The 18,725-nt window shown below is 35.4% G+C and overlaps 1 protein-coding gene across 2 annotated transcripts in view; it reads right to left on the bottom strand.

Annotated features, from left to right (window-relative positions):
• Positions 1-2,662: 2,662 nt before the first annotated feature.
• The window catches only part of LOC100164031 (ecdysone-induced protein 74EF), a 133,908-nt gene continuing 117,845 nt past the window's right edge, over positions 2,663-18,725 (bottom strand). For both annotated transcript variants that reach the window (XM_029491578.1, XM_029491579.1), the window contains 5 exons: positions 14,331-14,453; positions 13,762-14,007; positions 7,658-8,074; positions 7,344-7,536; positions 2,663-5,598 (listed from right to left, as the gene is read on the bottom strand). In XM_029491578.1, the coding sequence (XP_029347438.1) occupies positions 5,490-5,598; positions 7,344-7,536; positions 7,658-8,074; positions 13,762-14,007; positions 14,331-14,453 (1,088 nt within the window). In that variant the 3' untranslated portion in view covers positions 2,663-5,489. The remainder of the gene's footprint in view (positions 5,599-7,343; positions 7,537-7,657; positions 8,075-13,761; positions 14,008-14,330; positions 14,454-18,725) is intronic.

Genomic DNA, 18,725 nt, shown 5'->3' with positions numbered 1-18,725 from the left:
AAGTCAGGTGCACCACAAAATTATTAGTGTACGGTGCAGCATTACAATTATCTAGGTTTATTTAAATTTTATGGAAGTTGATAAATAAAATAAAGTTGTTCATGTAAAGTCGTTTATGATTTACATTGTAGCGGTATATCAGAATAAACAACGACAATTTCATAAAGAGTATTTTCAACTTTTTAGAATAATAAAATTAAAAATATTTTTAAAAAAAACCCTAAACAATCGCATAAACATTATAAAAATGTAATTATTAATTTTTTTTTTTAATTTAAAGTTTAAATTAAAAAAAAATAACGTGGAGTTCCATCACTGGGTGGATTCTTCCTTCAAGACCACAGTCTAACTACTAGTGCCAATACAAAATATATTATACTTCTTGTACTGATTAGATAGGTAGTAAGTATTTGATATTGAAAAAATAAAAGTATACAAATACATAATATGACTTTAGACTAGCGTATGTAACATCTAATGCATACGCCGTAAAGGTGGCTCCATCTGGCGTCAGTTTCTGCAGTTATATTATAATTTGCGGAAAACAATTAAGAATATCACGAAAACGAACGTTAAATTAATATGACCCGTAGTATAATGTCAAAGACTTAAAACAAATAAAACGCCTGGAAAAGCACGGATAGGCAACAGAGCAGTACGTACTTATATTAATATTGATACATACAATAAATAATAATAATATGACGTTAAGATGTTGTCTACAGTTAGAACGATTTATTATAATATAATTAATAAACTTATTTTAATTGCGTAAGTTATTCAAACGCATAATTAAAAATGTTTTCGTTATATAGTTATTAATATAATATAAACTTATAAATAAGAATCTCCTAAGTCTCCTACATCACAAGCCAAAGGTTTTTGGAGACAATCATTTTTATAATTTTTATTTGTAGGTGTACCCAATGTATGTACATTTTTTCTTAAAATGCAATAAAGTTATTATTATTAATTATTATTATAAACTATTGAATACGGATTCGTGAAGACTTGACCGTTATAATTGTAATGATATTAAAAATAAGCCCGCCAGCCGAACTAATGACTGGTTTTATATTATATACTTACTTGTAGGAAAATACTGGGTATATTATAATGCACATAATAACCTTCACAATGACGACTTGATTCTTGATCAATAATCAGCTTCAAAACCGTTACAGTAACAATATTTGAGATTCCTTATGATGATCGAGAAAATGTGCACAGACTTTATTGCGTCTCGAACACCTTGGCGATCGCGTCAATTAAATATTAATAATGGTCATTGCTCGGTAATAGGTATAATAGTAATATAAAATTAACAAATTGTAAAATAGGAAATGGAACACATATTGTTATTAGGTGTTACTTTATTGTATAAAACTATTCAGTTAGCGTTATACGCTTTTCATAGGGTTAAATCTGATTATTTTTCCGCTTATAAAATCACAATATGCACTGCATATAATATATTTTATTTTAGTATAATATTTTTGAAACATTTACAGACAGTAAAAAAAATCTATTGATTTATCATGTTGCATCGAATTCATAAATGAGCCAACTTTATAGTTTTTTTCTTTACAAAAATACCATTTTACTGCAGTAATAACTGAAAGAGCCTGGATTTAAATGCCCTGTATAAATATAAATAAAATGCTCTAAAAAATGGATTTTCAACGCAATTGGATATCGTTAAAAAATTACCAAAATTTTTAAATAAACACAAAACTACGGAACCGATATGGAAAAACGACCGTTTAACATCTTTAACACTATATATATCAATACCTAACCTATAGGTTATAACCTTTGGTTATAACCAAATATTATGTATACGAAAGTTAGGCACACACGACAATAAACGGCGGCTGGAAATAAATGCGATCGCCATATGTATCACCAACTAACAATTATTATAGTTGTTATTTCTTCGATTCCCGGTAAGACATCACATCTGATTATTGCTGTGTTGACTATATATAGATAAAAAAGTCATTACTAATGAGTAGGTAACGATAGTTGTAATTATGTTGCAGCACTTATTGTGCAGACCACACACGTACAGCTAACAAGTGATTTTACTGTCGGGCCCTCACAATAATTTTGTGCAAACGCCGTCGTATGTCGCGGCCGCGGTGAGTATACCTCCGTAGTGGTGTCTATAAATAGTTCGGAGACTGCGTAAAAAGAATCGTAAAAAAAAAAATTTATCGCTGCCGATCCAAAATTACGGTTGGGCTATACAGCGGAGCGGCGCGACCGTTGGGCGGTATACGACAGGTCATCGTCGTTCGCAGAGGTACGCACAACGACTGCAGAAATTAACAACAATAACATTACTGGTCTTATTTCGTATTTTATTATAATATATTATTTATATATAAAAATTGCGAACATTTTTTCCTAACAGTAAACATTTATTATATACATACACACGTATAATATAATAATAATATATTAAAGATTTGTTTTATATAAATATTAAGCTAACGTCACACACACGCACACACACATATATATACGTGTGTGTATGTATCATGTATATAAATTAAAAGTGTGCTAAGCTATACGACGTATATATAATTTTTCTCCAACGCCGTTTCGCGGGCGCCGTCAAGTACAAAAAAAAGAAATGAAAAAAAAAACATATTTCGTGTATTTTACAACATATAATATATTATAATATTTAAATAATCAATTCTTCCCTAGGTACACAGTATATATTATTATTATTATAACAATTTCGTAGAAAATTTGTTTCAAAAAAAACATTTATTCGATTAGTTATTTTTAATAAATCACATCTTAACTATATATCTATATATACCCATGTATATAATAAATTCCTTTCGATTTCTCGTTAATTCAATCACATGCCGGTTCGCAGTCTCTAACGGAACGTAAAATTTAAAGAAAATAAAAGGAGAGAACAAAAAAAAACTAATATAAATAATCTTCTTACAAAATTCGTCACCAATCGATTAGATTAATAATAATTTAAAACAATATATTATATAATAATCACATATCGATGTATTATACAATAAACGCCTTGTTCTTATCCGATCACTATTGAATTGTTCGTTTCGTCTGGTTTTTTTCAAACTGCCCAATATACTTAAACTACAATCATCCGACAAATACCTGACCCACCAATCACGACTCATCGTCAACCCCTTCCCCCCTCAAAAAACAAACACCACGACAAACGTATGTACGTCAACAGGGCAATACATAACATAATGAACTGTGCAGCGCATACAATACGATCGGCCGACCGAAAAAATAAATTTACATATATTGTAACAATACGACGGTAAACGACGAATGGCGAGTATGTATAATAATGTGTATTATATTATTACAGTAAACAACGAAGGAAATAAAAACAGAAAGAAAAAGTTAGAAAGAGAGAGAGTGAGAGAGAGAAAATCAGAGAAAAAATTTCGTTTTCGTTTTAGATTTCATATTTACTTGAGCAAAATTGGAAATATATAATAGGTACGAGCAAACCAACGACGGTAATTATTTATAGTAGTAATAACAATAATAATATAACAATACTATTGTTATTCGCAAAATATATACCTAATAATAATAATAATAATTCGCTATCGTATAATATCGGTGCTGTATTATTAGGTAATGGTACATGGTATGGTTTGAGGTTTTTTAAAAAACGCGTTTTACGAAAAATTGACGAGACGAGTGATAATTAAGAATATTGTATGTTTTCCTCGCGTCATGCGCGTCGACATTATATTGTATATTATTATTATTATATTACGTTGGTTAAATTCAATTTTTTTAAAAATTCTTTTCATACAAATAACATTGAAATATTTATTAAGTCATTACTATTATTATTATTCATTAATTTGTTTAAAGGACGTAACAATTATAATGGTAAACAGTTTCGTTGTGATTACCACTATATTTAGACCGTGTATAGTAGTAAAAATTTTTATAATATAATATAGTCGTCTATTTTTTGAGCTTTTACGAGTAGTTTCGCGAGCGTTATTAAAATAAAAATATATAAAATATACATAATATATCATCGCATTATTATTAAATGTGTTTAAGTACGGATTATATTAAAAGTCTGTTTGTTATTCGTTTAGTTTCGTTGTAGGCGACGCGAAGGTAAGATATTATTCGATATATAAACATCCGGTGCCAACGGTTTTGTCCATGTTAATGGTTCACAAACACATTAAATCCTTAAAATTACATACAAAAACAACAAAATAAATAAAAGGAAAAAATAATAATTTTAACTTAAAAAAGCATACAAAAATAGTTCGAGAAAAATTTTACACAGAAATATTATTACACATAACATTAGTACCTACATAATATAATATATTGTGTATATATATTATATATACATATGCACAAGAATAATTAAAAACTTACACCAACAATATAATATATTATGACCTTAAAACTATTCTTATAAATTATGGTTATGTACAGTAATAAGGGGTTTCGTTGACTTAAGTTGAGAAAAAAACGCGTCCTCGGAACAAAAATATATATATAAAAAAAAATTACAATCGTAATAGTTATATTTATGATAAATGGTAAAAATAAAACTATACACACACGTATATGCGCCGTGTGTATATAATTATAACGTTTTCATCTTTTATTTTTTGTTTTTCATTTGTTCCGAATCGAATTTATTTTCCTAATTAAAATAATAATAATAATAATAATAATAATTAAAATTTTGTACACGTTTCGAGATTTGTTTTAAATATATATAATATATACTAAAAACATAGAGATCGGTCAAACTAACAATAATTAATTTATATATTATATATTTCTGTTTTTTTTTTAAATTTTTTTAAATTTTTTTTAGTATATATCATAATATCTTTACGGTTAATTATTGTCAGTCTTTACACACACACACACACATACACATGCACACAGACGACGGTTGCAGCATATCAGCTACACAGCCAGCAGGGAGTACATCAAAATATACTATTATACAAACATTATTATAATATTATATATTATTGTTCAAACAGTAGCAGCGACGACGGTGGCGGTACATACGTTCACGAGAGAAAAAAAATAAATATAATAATATGAAAAAAAAAGAAACACAAGTTTTTAGCGCGATATTTACACGGCGGACGAGTTTGAACTCGAATATAGTGCAGTATTCTATATACTAATATAATATATATATAATAACACATGCACGCACATACATTCTTCTTATATACAATATGTTATACACACCATACGCAGATCAAATCTTAACTGCGTACAGCAATGATAATTACATTAATAATAAAAATAATAATAATATGACGACTGACTGAAGACGATGATTCTGCACCCGAGGTGGTAAGAATAAATTATAATATAGCAACTGCCATGATGAAGATGACAATATCATATATATAGTTATATATTATAATCACGAGGTCTTTGGTCGTTTTCGGGTTTACGCACAATCCTCATGCGCCGGAACAATCGATCTCGACGATGTCTTTGGGAACGTCGACAAACTGGTACACCAACCTCTGGCCGTCAACTTTGGCCAGAATTCCCCTCTGGTAGTAATACCTGTGAACGAACAAACAAACGAATGGTTATTGATGAGGATACATAATGTTATCAGAATCATTGTTAATTAAATAAATTCGTTCTACAGTCTCACAGAGTCATCAAAACGGTTTTGTATTCGTGAGTCGTGTAAATGTGTAATATACTTTTGAGTATTCTGAAACTCTGTCATTAAAATAAATAGGACAGTATTTTGTTTCAAGTACATGAGACAACGTGAGTTCAAAGTTTGATCAACGATCGTTTTAAAATACGAAACGAGCATAACAATATTATTATTATAGCAGTTTATTTGTTTATTATTTTATTTTATTGAAAAAAACCTAAACCTGTAGGTATATAAGCGATAACAGAGAATATTAAATTTTTAATAGGTAGCATATTATTAAAATAGGTATAAGATCGTTTTGATAAGTTGGGGCCCCCACGTCGACATGGTGATAATTGAATTTGATCCTTTTCTCCAATAAATAATAAGTAAACTAAATACACGATACACCTATATGGCTATATTCCGCACGGTGACACACGTAAGATGAACATTGTAGTCAAAGGTCAAGCAGAAATCGACGGCGTTACTCGATATGTGCGTGCAGTTCCTAAACATACATATTTTTAAGTATCTGTCCGGAAACGCGAGGACTTTGGAACCTACATAACTCGAGTATTATAGTTCACTGTTATATTTCATATGGGTTCGACTGGTGCAATTAACTACACACAAAATATGCCGACGTTATGGCGGAGTTAATTAAAAAAATAAGCTCAAAATCGAACCGATAACAGACTAATGTATAGTTCGATAAAATAAAATCAATTTATTCGTAACGAACATATCATAACGTACAACATTACATTACACGCGTTTTGGTTGGCTGCTGCATAAATTAATAAGAAACATTATTATAATATTATGAGTATTATGACGTTATCTACTGCAGCGTAGCAGCAGACCGTCCTATATAAACGCAACGGTGTTTACAAACAATGTCTGGTCGTCGAAAGCGAATTAATCGATAGATCGATATTATAGGTAATAAGCCGGTATAGCGATGCAGCTACACATACATACATATAGGTATAGTTATGTTTAAATGTTTTATAATGTTATTATTAATTTATTATACACCGGTCGTTACTGATGTGTACGAACATTGCACGTTGTGCACGTGCGGCAGTAGGTACAGATAAATGAATATATAATATCAGACTATATACCGTCGGTGAGTGGGAACGAATATAAGCTATAACATATACATTATACATATAATACAGTATAAGTGGCTATTACTTGATAATATTTTTAAGACACAATTTTATGCACTTAAAATACAAAGAGTTTTACGTTTTTATGTGTTAAAAATGCATTAAAATATTCATATATATGAAAAACACTGGCGTATGTTTCATCCCAACCTGAATGGCATAACCTATGCAAAAAAGATTGTTTTTTTTTATCACAAACGGTCTGTATCGCAAAATAAACAGTTTAATAAATATATTAAAGATACAAAGTAGGAGTCTCATTTTTTAATATCGAAATGTGCATTTTTGTGTGATAAAAAATGTGGCACGTTTATTCGTTGATGAATTAAACGTCATGAAGACTTATTCAGTTGGCACATAATCATCCGTTTTCTGTTATAGTTATTACTATTGTTACTATAGTTATTGTATTCGAACCGTTTTTGATGTACACTGTAATATCATAAACAAAAAAAATATATGATGACATAAATTCGTACCTGAGAGCACGTCCCATCGTCTCATAGTTCATGTCTGGTTTGTTCTTATGCTCTCCCCAGAGCTTGGACACCGCTTTGGAGTCGACCAACTTGAAAACGCCCTTTTCCCGGTTCAACCATTTGATGAACCTCGGGCAATAGTCGGAGTTTTGCAACAGTTTCAACAAGAATTCCCAAAGGTACGTCGTGGAACCTGGAGGATACGAAAAAAACGAACACCGTTAGTATACATCATAACATAAATAACACATAAATCATGATAAATGCGTCATTTGTTTTGCACATCGGTAAAATTACGAAACAATATTGTTTACCTTCTCGGCTTTTCCTCTTGGGTCCCGTGGCCGGACAGGTCTGCTGTTGGACGGCTCCCGGGGAACCGGCCACAGACGGCCGCCCGACGGTGCCGTACTTCTTGGGCTTCTTGTTGTTGCCGCTCTTGTTTCCGACCGTCTTCTGGTGGTACATGGCCGCGGCCGCGGTGGGCGCGCCAAAGTCCATGTAGTACAGGTCGTTGAGGTTGGCCGCCCCGGCGCCGTTGGGCTGGTAACAATTGGCCGCGGCCGCCTGGATGACGGACCCGCGACCGATCACGGTGCCGGCGCCCGGGAGCGCGGCCACAGGCGGGCACGGTGGCATGGCGAAGTGGCCGTCGGATGTGGGGCTGACCGCCGGACCGTAGCCGCCGACGGTTGACGGGTGGTAACCAGCAACGCCACCTCCGTAAGGATCTGCGGATACAAAAAACAAAAAAAAACGTTAGTAAAAAAAATAATGATAATAACATATAATTTTAAGTACCATATTATATACATCATTGATAAAATATTGTTTCTCGGATTTAAATAATTATATTATAGATTTTATTATTGACAACATATAATATTATATTATAGACGCAACCGTGTGTATTTAGCGGTCGTCTCAAGGGCGTACATGAAAAACAAGTGCGCGTGTTGCATTGCAGCACGCGGTCGCAGACGAAAAGCTGGTCCGGTTGTATAGGTACGGACTAGAAATAAAATTAACGAGAAGTGACAAAAAAAAAAAAAAATACCTAATTTTTCGATTTTCGTGGCGCAGTGTTCCCGACCTTGGTTTTATTACTACCTATATAATATTGGGACGGCGGAAGCAGTAAAACAATCTGCATAATATAGTCTATCTCTACATATAGGTATATTCAGTTCTACTCGTATCCAACCATAAGATAATGTATGATATTCCGCCTGTTCGAGTTATATAACTGTTATATACGAATAGTATTGCATTGCTAACGTTTATTAAATAATGTTTCACCCGCGTTCACACGTTACACCTCCCGATAACAGTTTTTAAACATTCCGAACAAAAAACAAATACGGTCGCCGTGCACACGATGTAGGTATAGTTAGTACTTCATTACTCGTTATTATTATTTTAAACAGACCGCCGGCATATAATATATATAATATAATGACGTCGCGCGTACACATTTTTCCCGGTTTTGCGCACGAGACGTCCTTAAAAGGAGACGGACGGACGCTACATACAAGACGTATACTACGGTATACTGCAGTGGTTGCTATAATAATATACAGATCGCTGTCATCACGATGAACCAGCCAATAGAAATTTATCGTGGTCATTTTGAATTTTCGATTGACAGAGTCCGGGAAAAGTGACAATTTCGAAAGTTCATGAAATCAGAAGTGCGCGCATCACAATGATGTTACAATGGTTTGGTTTGGACACGCATTTCGGCTAGTGTGTGCAATACAATGTGACGTGTATATAATATAAACGAAGCGTTTCGCAATCTCATTATAAAATATAGGTATTATAAATACATGAGCCACGCACGCAGTAAGTAGAGAGCAGGAAACCGTTGTGGGAACGACCGATGACGACGACGCAATTTCTCATTCATAATGAGATTAAAATATTATTATATTATTAATATATTATAATAAACGTCTTCTATTTCGTCTTATATATGTATACACATTATATACCTCCGGGCGTATTAATAATATTATATTGTTCCACCGCCGTTCCGTAAACGGATTTCCGTTTCTTCCGGTCGGTGTTTTCAATTTTTTTTTCCATCGAATATCATACCGCGGTTCGACCGGACGAGAGAGGTTTACCCGCGGACCAGTTTCAAATATGCCTATATTATGTTCACGAGTACCTATACGAAAAATGTTATTAGTCGAGTTAACTTTTTGTACTTGTTACGCCACACATCGTGTGTACGTCATAAATAATAATTTTATATTATTACGCGGACGATTAAAACGGCAGATCATATAGGTTTATAATATCTATATATTAAATACGTGGCTGCGGCGCTTCCCCGCGCCATGTCCTCGACGACCATCCCGGCGGCGGACGAACCGGTGTCGAAACCCAGACGGCGTTATCCATATTATGTATAAGTGTATTTTTTTCGTTCACCTTGAACTTGATCGACCTATCCTTCTCTCAATCTCAATCTCTCTCTCTCTAACACACACGTAAGCCGTTGTTATACGTCACGCCCGTCGCGATCACAAGTGTGTGTGTGTGTATGTGTGTGCACGCCACAGTGCAGTGTTTTCGTACGTGCAAGTGTGCAACTAATAATATATCGCGAAAAACCTAATCACGTGTTACGTGGACGAGGAAATGTGGGGAATGATTGTCAAGACAATAGGTAGCTTTACCAACGATAAAATTGATGATACGATTATTTTATTATACAGATTACAAGCGGAATGAAAGAATGACTTTGGTCGCGTAAATTTTCAAATGGAAAAACTGCGGAAGTTATTACTTTGTTTTCATTCCACCATTGCGATGAATCTGACAGGAATTCGAATACCGTATCGATATCGTTCGTGTGGTGGTGGGTGATTAAGTGCCAAGTGGTGATTGGTGATGGGGAGGGTGCTTCTCTAATTTTTCTTTATATCATTAATTGACACATTTTGTTTAGGAATATTTTAACCTCCCCCCCACAAATTCCAATCAAATCTCCAACTATATAACATTTATGAGAGGACCTATCGTGTGATGTACCTACCTAATAATTTTTTTAATAATATCTCTTGCCGACAAAAATATATACATTTTCGAAATCAGTTCATTGTTTGTGGAACGCCCTGTATAATAGTAATAATGTACCGTCCGTATCGTCTTTCCGGGAACGAAAACCAATCGACTTGCGCGAGCGTGGCGTCCGCGATTTCCGCGTTTCGCGCCCACCGCACGCGCATGCATAATGTATAATGGCTGCTGCAGCTGCCGTCGCTAAATCCATCCGCCTGTGGCTCACGAGTGCTATTTTCAGACCTAAGCGCGAGCCCGGCCCCCGACGCCGTTATTCGCATTCCGCTTAAATCGGATGGCCGCCGCAGCTGTGCCGGGGCCTACCGCGTAGCGATTTATGTACACTATCCCCAGCGAAAAGTCGCATTGCGTTATGGTCCGATTATAATTTATTCTATAAAATATCTATTTGTTTAAAATAATAAACCGAAAACTAAAAAATAGAAAAAATAAGGTTTATAAATGTATTATATGCATTATTCGTCAATTAGCATTACCCATATAATATAGACACTAGTATATTAAATAAAATACTATTATAATATTATCATTAGTTGTCCTAACGTAGTAATATATCTCCCCACCATCGGACACAAGCAGTACGATTAAAAAAAGTAATCAACATGAATTATCGTATTGTAATTAATGTTTGCAATTAGTATTTATCTTTGAATTAATTTAAAATTTAATTATTATATTGGTGCCAATCATAACAATAGTATTGTCATCACTCATTCCATGACAAATTAGATTGAAAATTTGTCGTGACTCATTCACTCATATTATACAGTGTGCTGGAAGAAATCGAAATTGCTTTATATAATAAATTTATTTAGTACGTATCGGACGCGATGAAAGAAAAGCGTTATTTATCTAAAAATAAAAAATGTCTTTAGAGTAGATGTAGTTGATCTCAACAGCGTTTATCAATGTTTTCGACGGACAACCCAAATCACAATATGAAATAATATTATTTAAAATATTATATTATAGGTACTTCCTGGTTTTATTGTCACCGAATCGTCACAACTATTATAACTATTGGTATAGTACTCGAACAATATTGTCGATACTTGATAATATAATATTATATTAAATATTGTATTTCATAGGTATCGTTTGGTCTTTGTGGGTGTGAGAGAAAAATAATGGATTTCGCGACGGAGAGAAGTGGCGTGCGGGTTTACGATATTATTATTTTATATGATTACCTATAGTGTATTACTATGTGAAGAAGGAATAAAAAAAATTACCCGAGAACACTCGACGACGAACGCGGAAGTCGTTTCGTGTATAAAAATAAAAATCGCTATCGAATGGAACGGAATTTGCGCGTGTGAGACGACGATGACGACGACTCCCGTGAAGCATCGTCGAAGGTCGACGGCGGCAGCGTCGACCACGTGACCGATGGGTTCTCGACGAGTGGTGGAGCGTTACGCAACGGTGACGGAGGGGGGAGGCGAACGTTCGCTCGCGCGTTTTTTGAATAACAACATGTCGTTGTGCCTAAATTATTATTTTGGCAAAAATTCGTACTCTAGGAAAATGAACGCGTGCGTTTACTAGTAGACAAAGTACCTATATAATAAGTAATGCGTGTATACGAGTTTAATGTACGCATTAATATGTATTAATAATTTTTTTTTTTCATTTCATCATAATAATTATAAGCACACGACGTGTGTCTTTTTATCTAAGTATTCTTTGCCGCCACCGTGGTCGCTCCCGTTGTGCCCCACGACGACGACGAATAATAAATAAGGTGAAAAAAACAAAATTATAAGTCACTCGCCAACGTCTGCAATCTTTACTTTGCAGTGGCGTCGGCCGTTGGTTATATTATTATTATTAATATTTAATATTATCATCGTGCCGTGTTTACGTGTTGTACACTTCCTGAATGCGATAACGCTACAATATTATTATATAATTGCACGCGGCGCTTCGTGTTATCTCGAAACGAGAGCGCGCACGTCGCGATATAAGCGCGTATAATGATTTATTAATCACATTATTCTCGACAAACATGCCCGTTCGGCGTACCTATCTACCTACAATACGGTTTTATGCGAATGATAATATTATAAATCATTGTGCCGGACGATCGCGAAATCGGTCGAGGGAGCTGATAAAGCCGCGGAAACGATAATAATATAATATAATGATTATTATATTATTTTTATAAACATAGTAAATTAAAAAAATAATAGACGTGAGCTATATTGATGCGGCGAAAGGTCACGGGAGGCGATCGCATATCATTACCATTTCATGATCTACGAAAATCGGAATTGATCATTATTTATTATATATATTTAGCCATAGTATATTCGATATCCATCTTCAAGTATGATAATGCATATATGTGGAATTATTATAGTGTGCGCGTGAGTGAGAGTTAACCTTGAGGTGTTAGTATGTCATTGCTCTCTCTCTCTCGCTCACTCGGTCTTTTTCCTCTCCTCTTGTGCGTCCGCGAGTCCGCCTCGCTCACATCTGCATATCGTTAGGTTTATGTAATATATATATTATTATACTCTCTCACTCTCGGTCTTTTGTGTATATAGGTACATAATATCCACCTCTGCACTCGGTCCGACGTCCGTCTATGTGTATGTGTATGTCTATCTCTTTCTCTCTCCCTCTGCGAACTCACATGCATCCGCGCCGAAGCGGTCACGTGACCACCGCACAGCGCCGGTTCTCCCTTTCCGCAAATCGCTAGAAAACGAAATAAAAAAACCACCAATCGTCCTCAGGCCACGCCACCGCGGCCGCATTGGCAAGTGGCAACACTGCTGAGTGTAAACTCGTTTTCATCTCAGATTTTTTTTATACATATTTATTATATTGTTTTAACTTGCACACATACATACACACACACCGAGAGCGGGTGACTTGCGCCAAAACAGCTATTACTGACCAACCGTAAGACCAATAAATTTACAACCTTCTCTCTCCTCCACCGTATCTTCTAGTGAGCACAGATTGTCATCGTTTCCTGCAATGTTCACGAACGGCTATAATATAGTACCTACGAGAAACACACGGACGGCGAGATAGAGAGACCGTAAGAGACAAAAGGAAATAGTAAAAACATTTTATAGAATGAGTCATTTCGCGTAATCTTTATTTTTTTACTTTTTATTGATTTCGAGGAACATATTGAATGTGTGTTTCGCATAACAATTCAAATTAACCCGATTTCTATGGTTACAGTTGTATCGTTTTATCTGAGAACGTTTTTATTTTTTTTGTACGATAATTTTGTTAAGTACGAAAAAACTAGAATAATATAGTGCCTGTGAAATGTAATTATTCCTATAACATTGATAACACTTACGGTTGTTTCGCATGAAAAGAGGATGTTTGGGCGATGGAGAAGCGGGACTGGGATGATGGTAAGCGCCGGGTGGCGGAGCGTTCACCCCGTATATCCTGGAGAACAAGTCCTGTTGCTGCTGTTGCTGTTGTTGCTGTTGCTGTTGCTGTTGTTGTTGTTGCTGCTGCTGCTGCTGTTGTTGTTGTTGCTGGTGACATTGTACATTGCTCGGTGGGTCCGGACTGGTACGGCGGCCGCAAGAAGAGACTGATACGGTGTACAAAAAACAGCGATGAAACAAAGCCAAAGACCCAAAAACATTAATCTCATATCGTCAACACAATATTATGATAAAGCTATAAGCTAGTAAAATAAACAACTATAAGGTGGGGAAATATAGATAAATGTTTAGAGTTAAAAGATTGGGGACGACTCTTGGAAAGGTTAGGTTAGTGCAATATTATAAAATATTGCATTTTATGGACATTATTATATCATCATCGCAGAAGATGCGCGGAGGACGAGGAAGAGGAAAAACTATAATATAGTAATAATAATATAGTCGGTTATTATTGTGAACATAATCTGACCTTGGTGGTGATACTGGTGTGGTTGGAGCCGAGCCCTGAGCTCCGTGTCGGTGGACGTGTGCCCGCTGCTGCTGCTGTCCACGTCGGACACACCGGAGTCCGCGGGGCTGGGCGGAAGAGAGCCTGAAACGAAACGAAAAAACACGTTCAGATATTATACAGTATACACACACAATTTATAATAATATATTATACATAGCGTGTTGAAACAACGAGGTGCACACGGGTTTTTTACAATAAAATTTATAATATCGTACACAATATACTATGTAAATATTGTACATGTATGTTAATATAAGTATACGAGTGCCCGCAAGTACCTATATATATTCCTTTTCTACTAAGGTGGGTTTTAACTAGTTAAAAAGTTATTATTTTTGCAACAAGTAAGTTAGTTACTTTTCTATTTAATTTCTTAGCTTATAAGTTATAGGTGCATTAAATGACTATTAACATAATTTTTATAAAAAAAAATAGTTTTGGATCACATAGATCCATGCACTATTGTAGGTACTAATTTAAAAAGTAGATATATTATGTTTTATATATTATTCACTTTTAAACTTGCCAGTTGACAAGTTAAATTCTTTTTTCACTTAACTCAACTTAACTTAAGTTCTTTCATAAACTTGCCCACCTTTACATAATAATAATATAATATTATGTATTGTGAATACTTGGAATACTATATGCATATAATAATATACAATAGTGGTCGCGGTCGGGTTGAGTTAGGTCGGAACGTTATAAATTCACAACGTGTAGGCGGTAAACTGCAAAACAAGACTTTGTACCTATATTATAACCTGCTGCGACTGTCAGATTCGCATCGTAATCATAAAATGTTTGACAATTCTTACTTTAATAATAATATGCCACAACAATATTATTTACTGTTGACAAAATGTGACCGTCCCGCCGTGGTAACTAGTAGCTCGCTGCAGGTTTTCGAGTAAAATAATATCATAATTTTGTTTTACAGTTTTACACGCCGATGACGTCGGGTTTCTGGGGTTATCATCGACCAGCAGATTAAATCCACGATTTATTGTCAACACGCGGCGTGATAATATTTAATCAACACGTGTGTGTATAATACCAACACGTAATGTATTTATTGTTATAACCTAATACACAATATTTGGCGCGTGTCACTGCACACATATTTAATGTACATACCTAATACAGTAATAATATATATATCGGTTTAGGTATACTAAGATTTAATATAAATTATATTTATCATTTTTGTGAGTGGCGGTATGGGTAGTTTTAAGATTTATATTGCAATCGGTTATTATTTTCGGCCATTTACGGCACGGGTCGACCACGTCGATTTGTGCGCTAAACAAAGTGTCGTACAAACCTCATGGCGTTATGAAACGCTACTATAGGAGAATTTTACGTATATTATTATACACGACATCAACTGTATAATAAACACATTTTGCGAATGTATGACTATATACGTCAGCGATATCTGGTTCACCGCTTATTTCCGACGATGTTTTATTATTATTATTATTTTTTTTTATTATTATTTTGAGTTCAGTATTTTCCCTCAGCAGAGATAGAACACGAGGTTTTTTTGTAAACAATCGGATATGCACACGTTACATTATATAATATAATAATATAATATTGTGTAGTATACATATAAATATAATATAGTATACTACTATACTAGTGTGGTTTACACACAAATATATATTGAACAATTTTAATTTTTCGACGACATAGCAATATTTTAACGAGTCAACAACCTTATAAAGTATAAAGATAATAATAATAATATCATGACGACATGACGTGTAGTTTTATGCACCATATTGTAGATATATTATAAATATTATTATTGTTATTGTTGTACTCATTTGTGTGGTGGCTGAGGCCAGGGCTGGCCCCCCATATATATATATCGGATAGTAAAAGTCATGAAAAATGTTGTCTTCAATTTGAGGCATAAATTAACTAAGAACGAGCATTGGTATGCTATAGATTATTTCTCAAATTTGGTAAATGCTTGGATTTGTTGTATTACATTAAGGAGTAGAAAGGTGTAGGGGAAATGTCCAAACAAATTAATAAGGGGAAATTACAACCTCTCCAACAATTTGGTACTATATAGTATTATAGTATATAGGATTGCACCTATGTAGTGAGAAACGCGTCCGGAAAGGAAACGTCTGGTGGAGAAAATATTTAAGAGACACGACGGCGGCGGAGAGTCCCTATATAATAGCATACCTAGGTATAAGCGCGTATAATAATATAATATATTATTATAATAATACACGCGTCAGTTATGACCGTTGGGTGTAATAAACGATAATATATTATATAGAAAGAAAAAGGTAAGGACGAGTCGAAAACGGGTTTCGGCCGATTAAACGCGCGAAATAGATCCATTAATCACTGCGGCGGATTGACGGGCATCGTCGTCGACTGACTAGACCACGGATCGGCCGGGTCTCATGCAAATGTCACGTCGGCGATACAGGTGTAGATCACACGCGGTGGTCATCGCCATTAGTCATCGTGTCCAGGAGTCGGTCCCCCGGACGACGGACGATGACGGACAATGATTACGCGTCCCTTCTATATTTTGTATTCCTCTCTATATCCGCGTACACCGTATATCATTATTATTATTATTATTATTAGTAGTAGTACAGTATAATATTGTAATTTCATGATACGTCCGAGAAGAGGCTATTTATCAGTCTTATACGGCGTTGGTGCGAACCGTGACGACATTGTTGATATGTTAAGTATAATAATTATTCTGCGCGAGTGTTTTATATTGTATAGGAAACGGCGGCGGCCGCCACGACCGTTACAGACAAAAGCAGGAAGAAGCAGCCGGATGACTATGACGACGACCACTACCACAGTATAATACGTTTCCTATAGGTACGACGCCTCTTCTTCTGGCCCGCGCAGGTCTTCGCCGTTCCAGGAGAGTTTGACGACGTCGACGACGGCGAAACCGGTTCGGCGAGCGTATAAATTCACTGACCCCACGCCAAGACCTTGGGAGTTTCTCTACATCGTGCGCCGGTTTTTTCCTCGGTTTTACACGAGTCTTTCGATTTTGCTCTGAAACGGCGGAGAACATTCCGAAAAGCGAAAAAAAAATAATATAATATAATATCGTCCCCGGGAAACGATATAATAACTCATCGACGGACCGCGCGAAAAGGCGTAATCCACGGGATTATAATAATAACAATAATATAATATCGAATATACGCGGCGTATACCTATTTAAGGGGCCGTGAGGGAAACGTACCCTGTAGAGCAGCTGCTGCTGCTGTAATGTGCGTACAACTCTTTTTTTTCCTTTTTTCCGATTTAATTTTTTTTTTTTTGTCGCGTTAAAGACATTATATAATATAATATTATTATTGTATTTTTTTTTGTGCTGAAAACGCGGAATTTCGACCCAAAAAGGGTGACGTAGGTTCTTCTCTTTGTTGTCGTCGTGCGAGCACATCCTCATCTGCGCGGGTCGTTGTGCAATCGCGTGCGTTTTATATATACAGCTGAACGACGGCAACGATCATAGGGTTCACCTGCAGCAGCAGTCCCTCTCATCGTCCCCGCAGTGCACTCGCAGCCACCGTCACATTATACGCGGTCGGTGTGATTTTTGGGGCATTTCCACCCTTTTTTCACGCAAAGGGTTAGCCGGCCGTCATTTATACGACGCAATTATTGCGTTCATAATAAAATACACTGTAGCAGTGATGTTATATATAAAAGGGTTTTATCGTTCGGCGTAGGGTTTTTGACACTTTTGTGGAAACCGGTGGCGCGTGTCGCTCTTTGCGCAATTTCAATGGGACCGACGCCTGCTGCTGCTGCGGCTTTATTATTTGTATTTATGTACGGTTGCGACGAAAGGGTTTGGCGCGCGCGCGTATTGCGAAAACAACTTGGCGGACAATGCGCGTGCACGTAAACACACAGATGTTTCCATAATTCTGATGTTTTCGTCGGAAATCGAATACGCGAGGGTAGAGCACCACCACCGTCACCGAAAAGCGGTTATTAATAATATTATTATTATTATTATTGACGGCGGATAGTTGTAGACGACGAGTTTTTCGCGACCGCCGACAGGAAACACGCGGTGTAAACAATAAAAAAAAAATTATATAAATAGTTAGCGAACAAACATGACCTATAAATTAATGAAGAACGAATAGAAAAAAAAACTTGCGGATGTGCTTGCGCAGCCCCCGCGGTTCGTCCTGCTGAGTATTCCCAAGTAACACATAAATGTTCTTAATATATTATAAGAATATTCATAAAGAAGATATGTATTATTCGTGGATTGTTCGTGATTGTTCTGTATGTGTTCTATAAATCTGCTTACAGTCATCAAAACTA

Source organism: Acyrthosiphon pisum, chromosome A3, assembly GCF_005508785.2.
Source record: "Acyrthosiphon pisum isolate AL4f chromosome A3, pea_aphid_22Mar2018_4r6ur, whole genome shotgun sequence".
Lineage (NCBI taxonomy): Eukaryota > Metazoa > Arthropoda > Insecta > Hemiptera > Aphididae > Acyrthosiphon > Acyrthosiphon pisum.
This window is presented reverse-complemented; position numbering and strand designations above follow the sequence as displayed.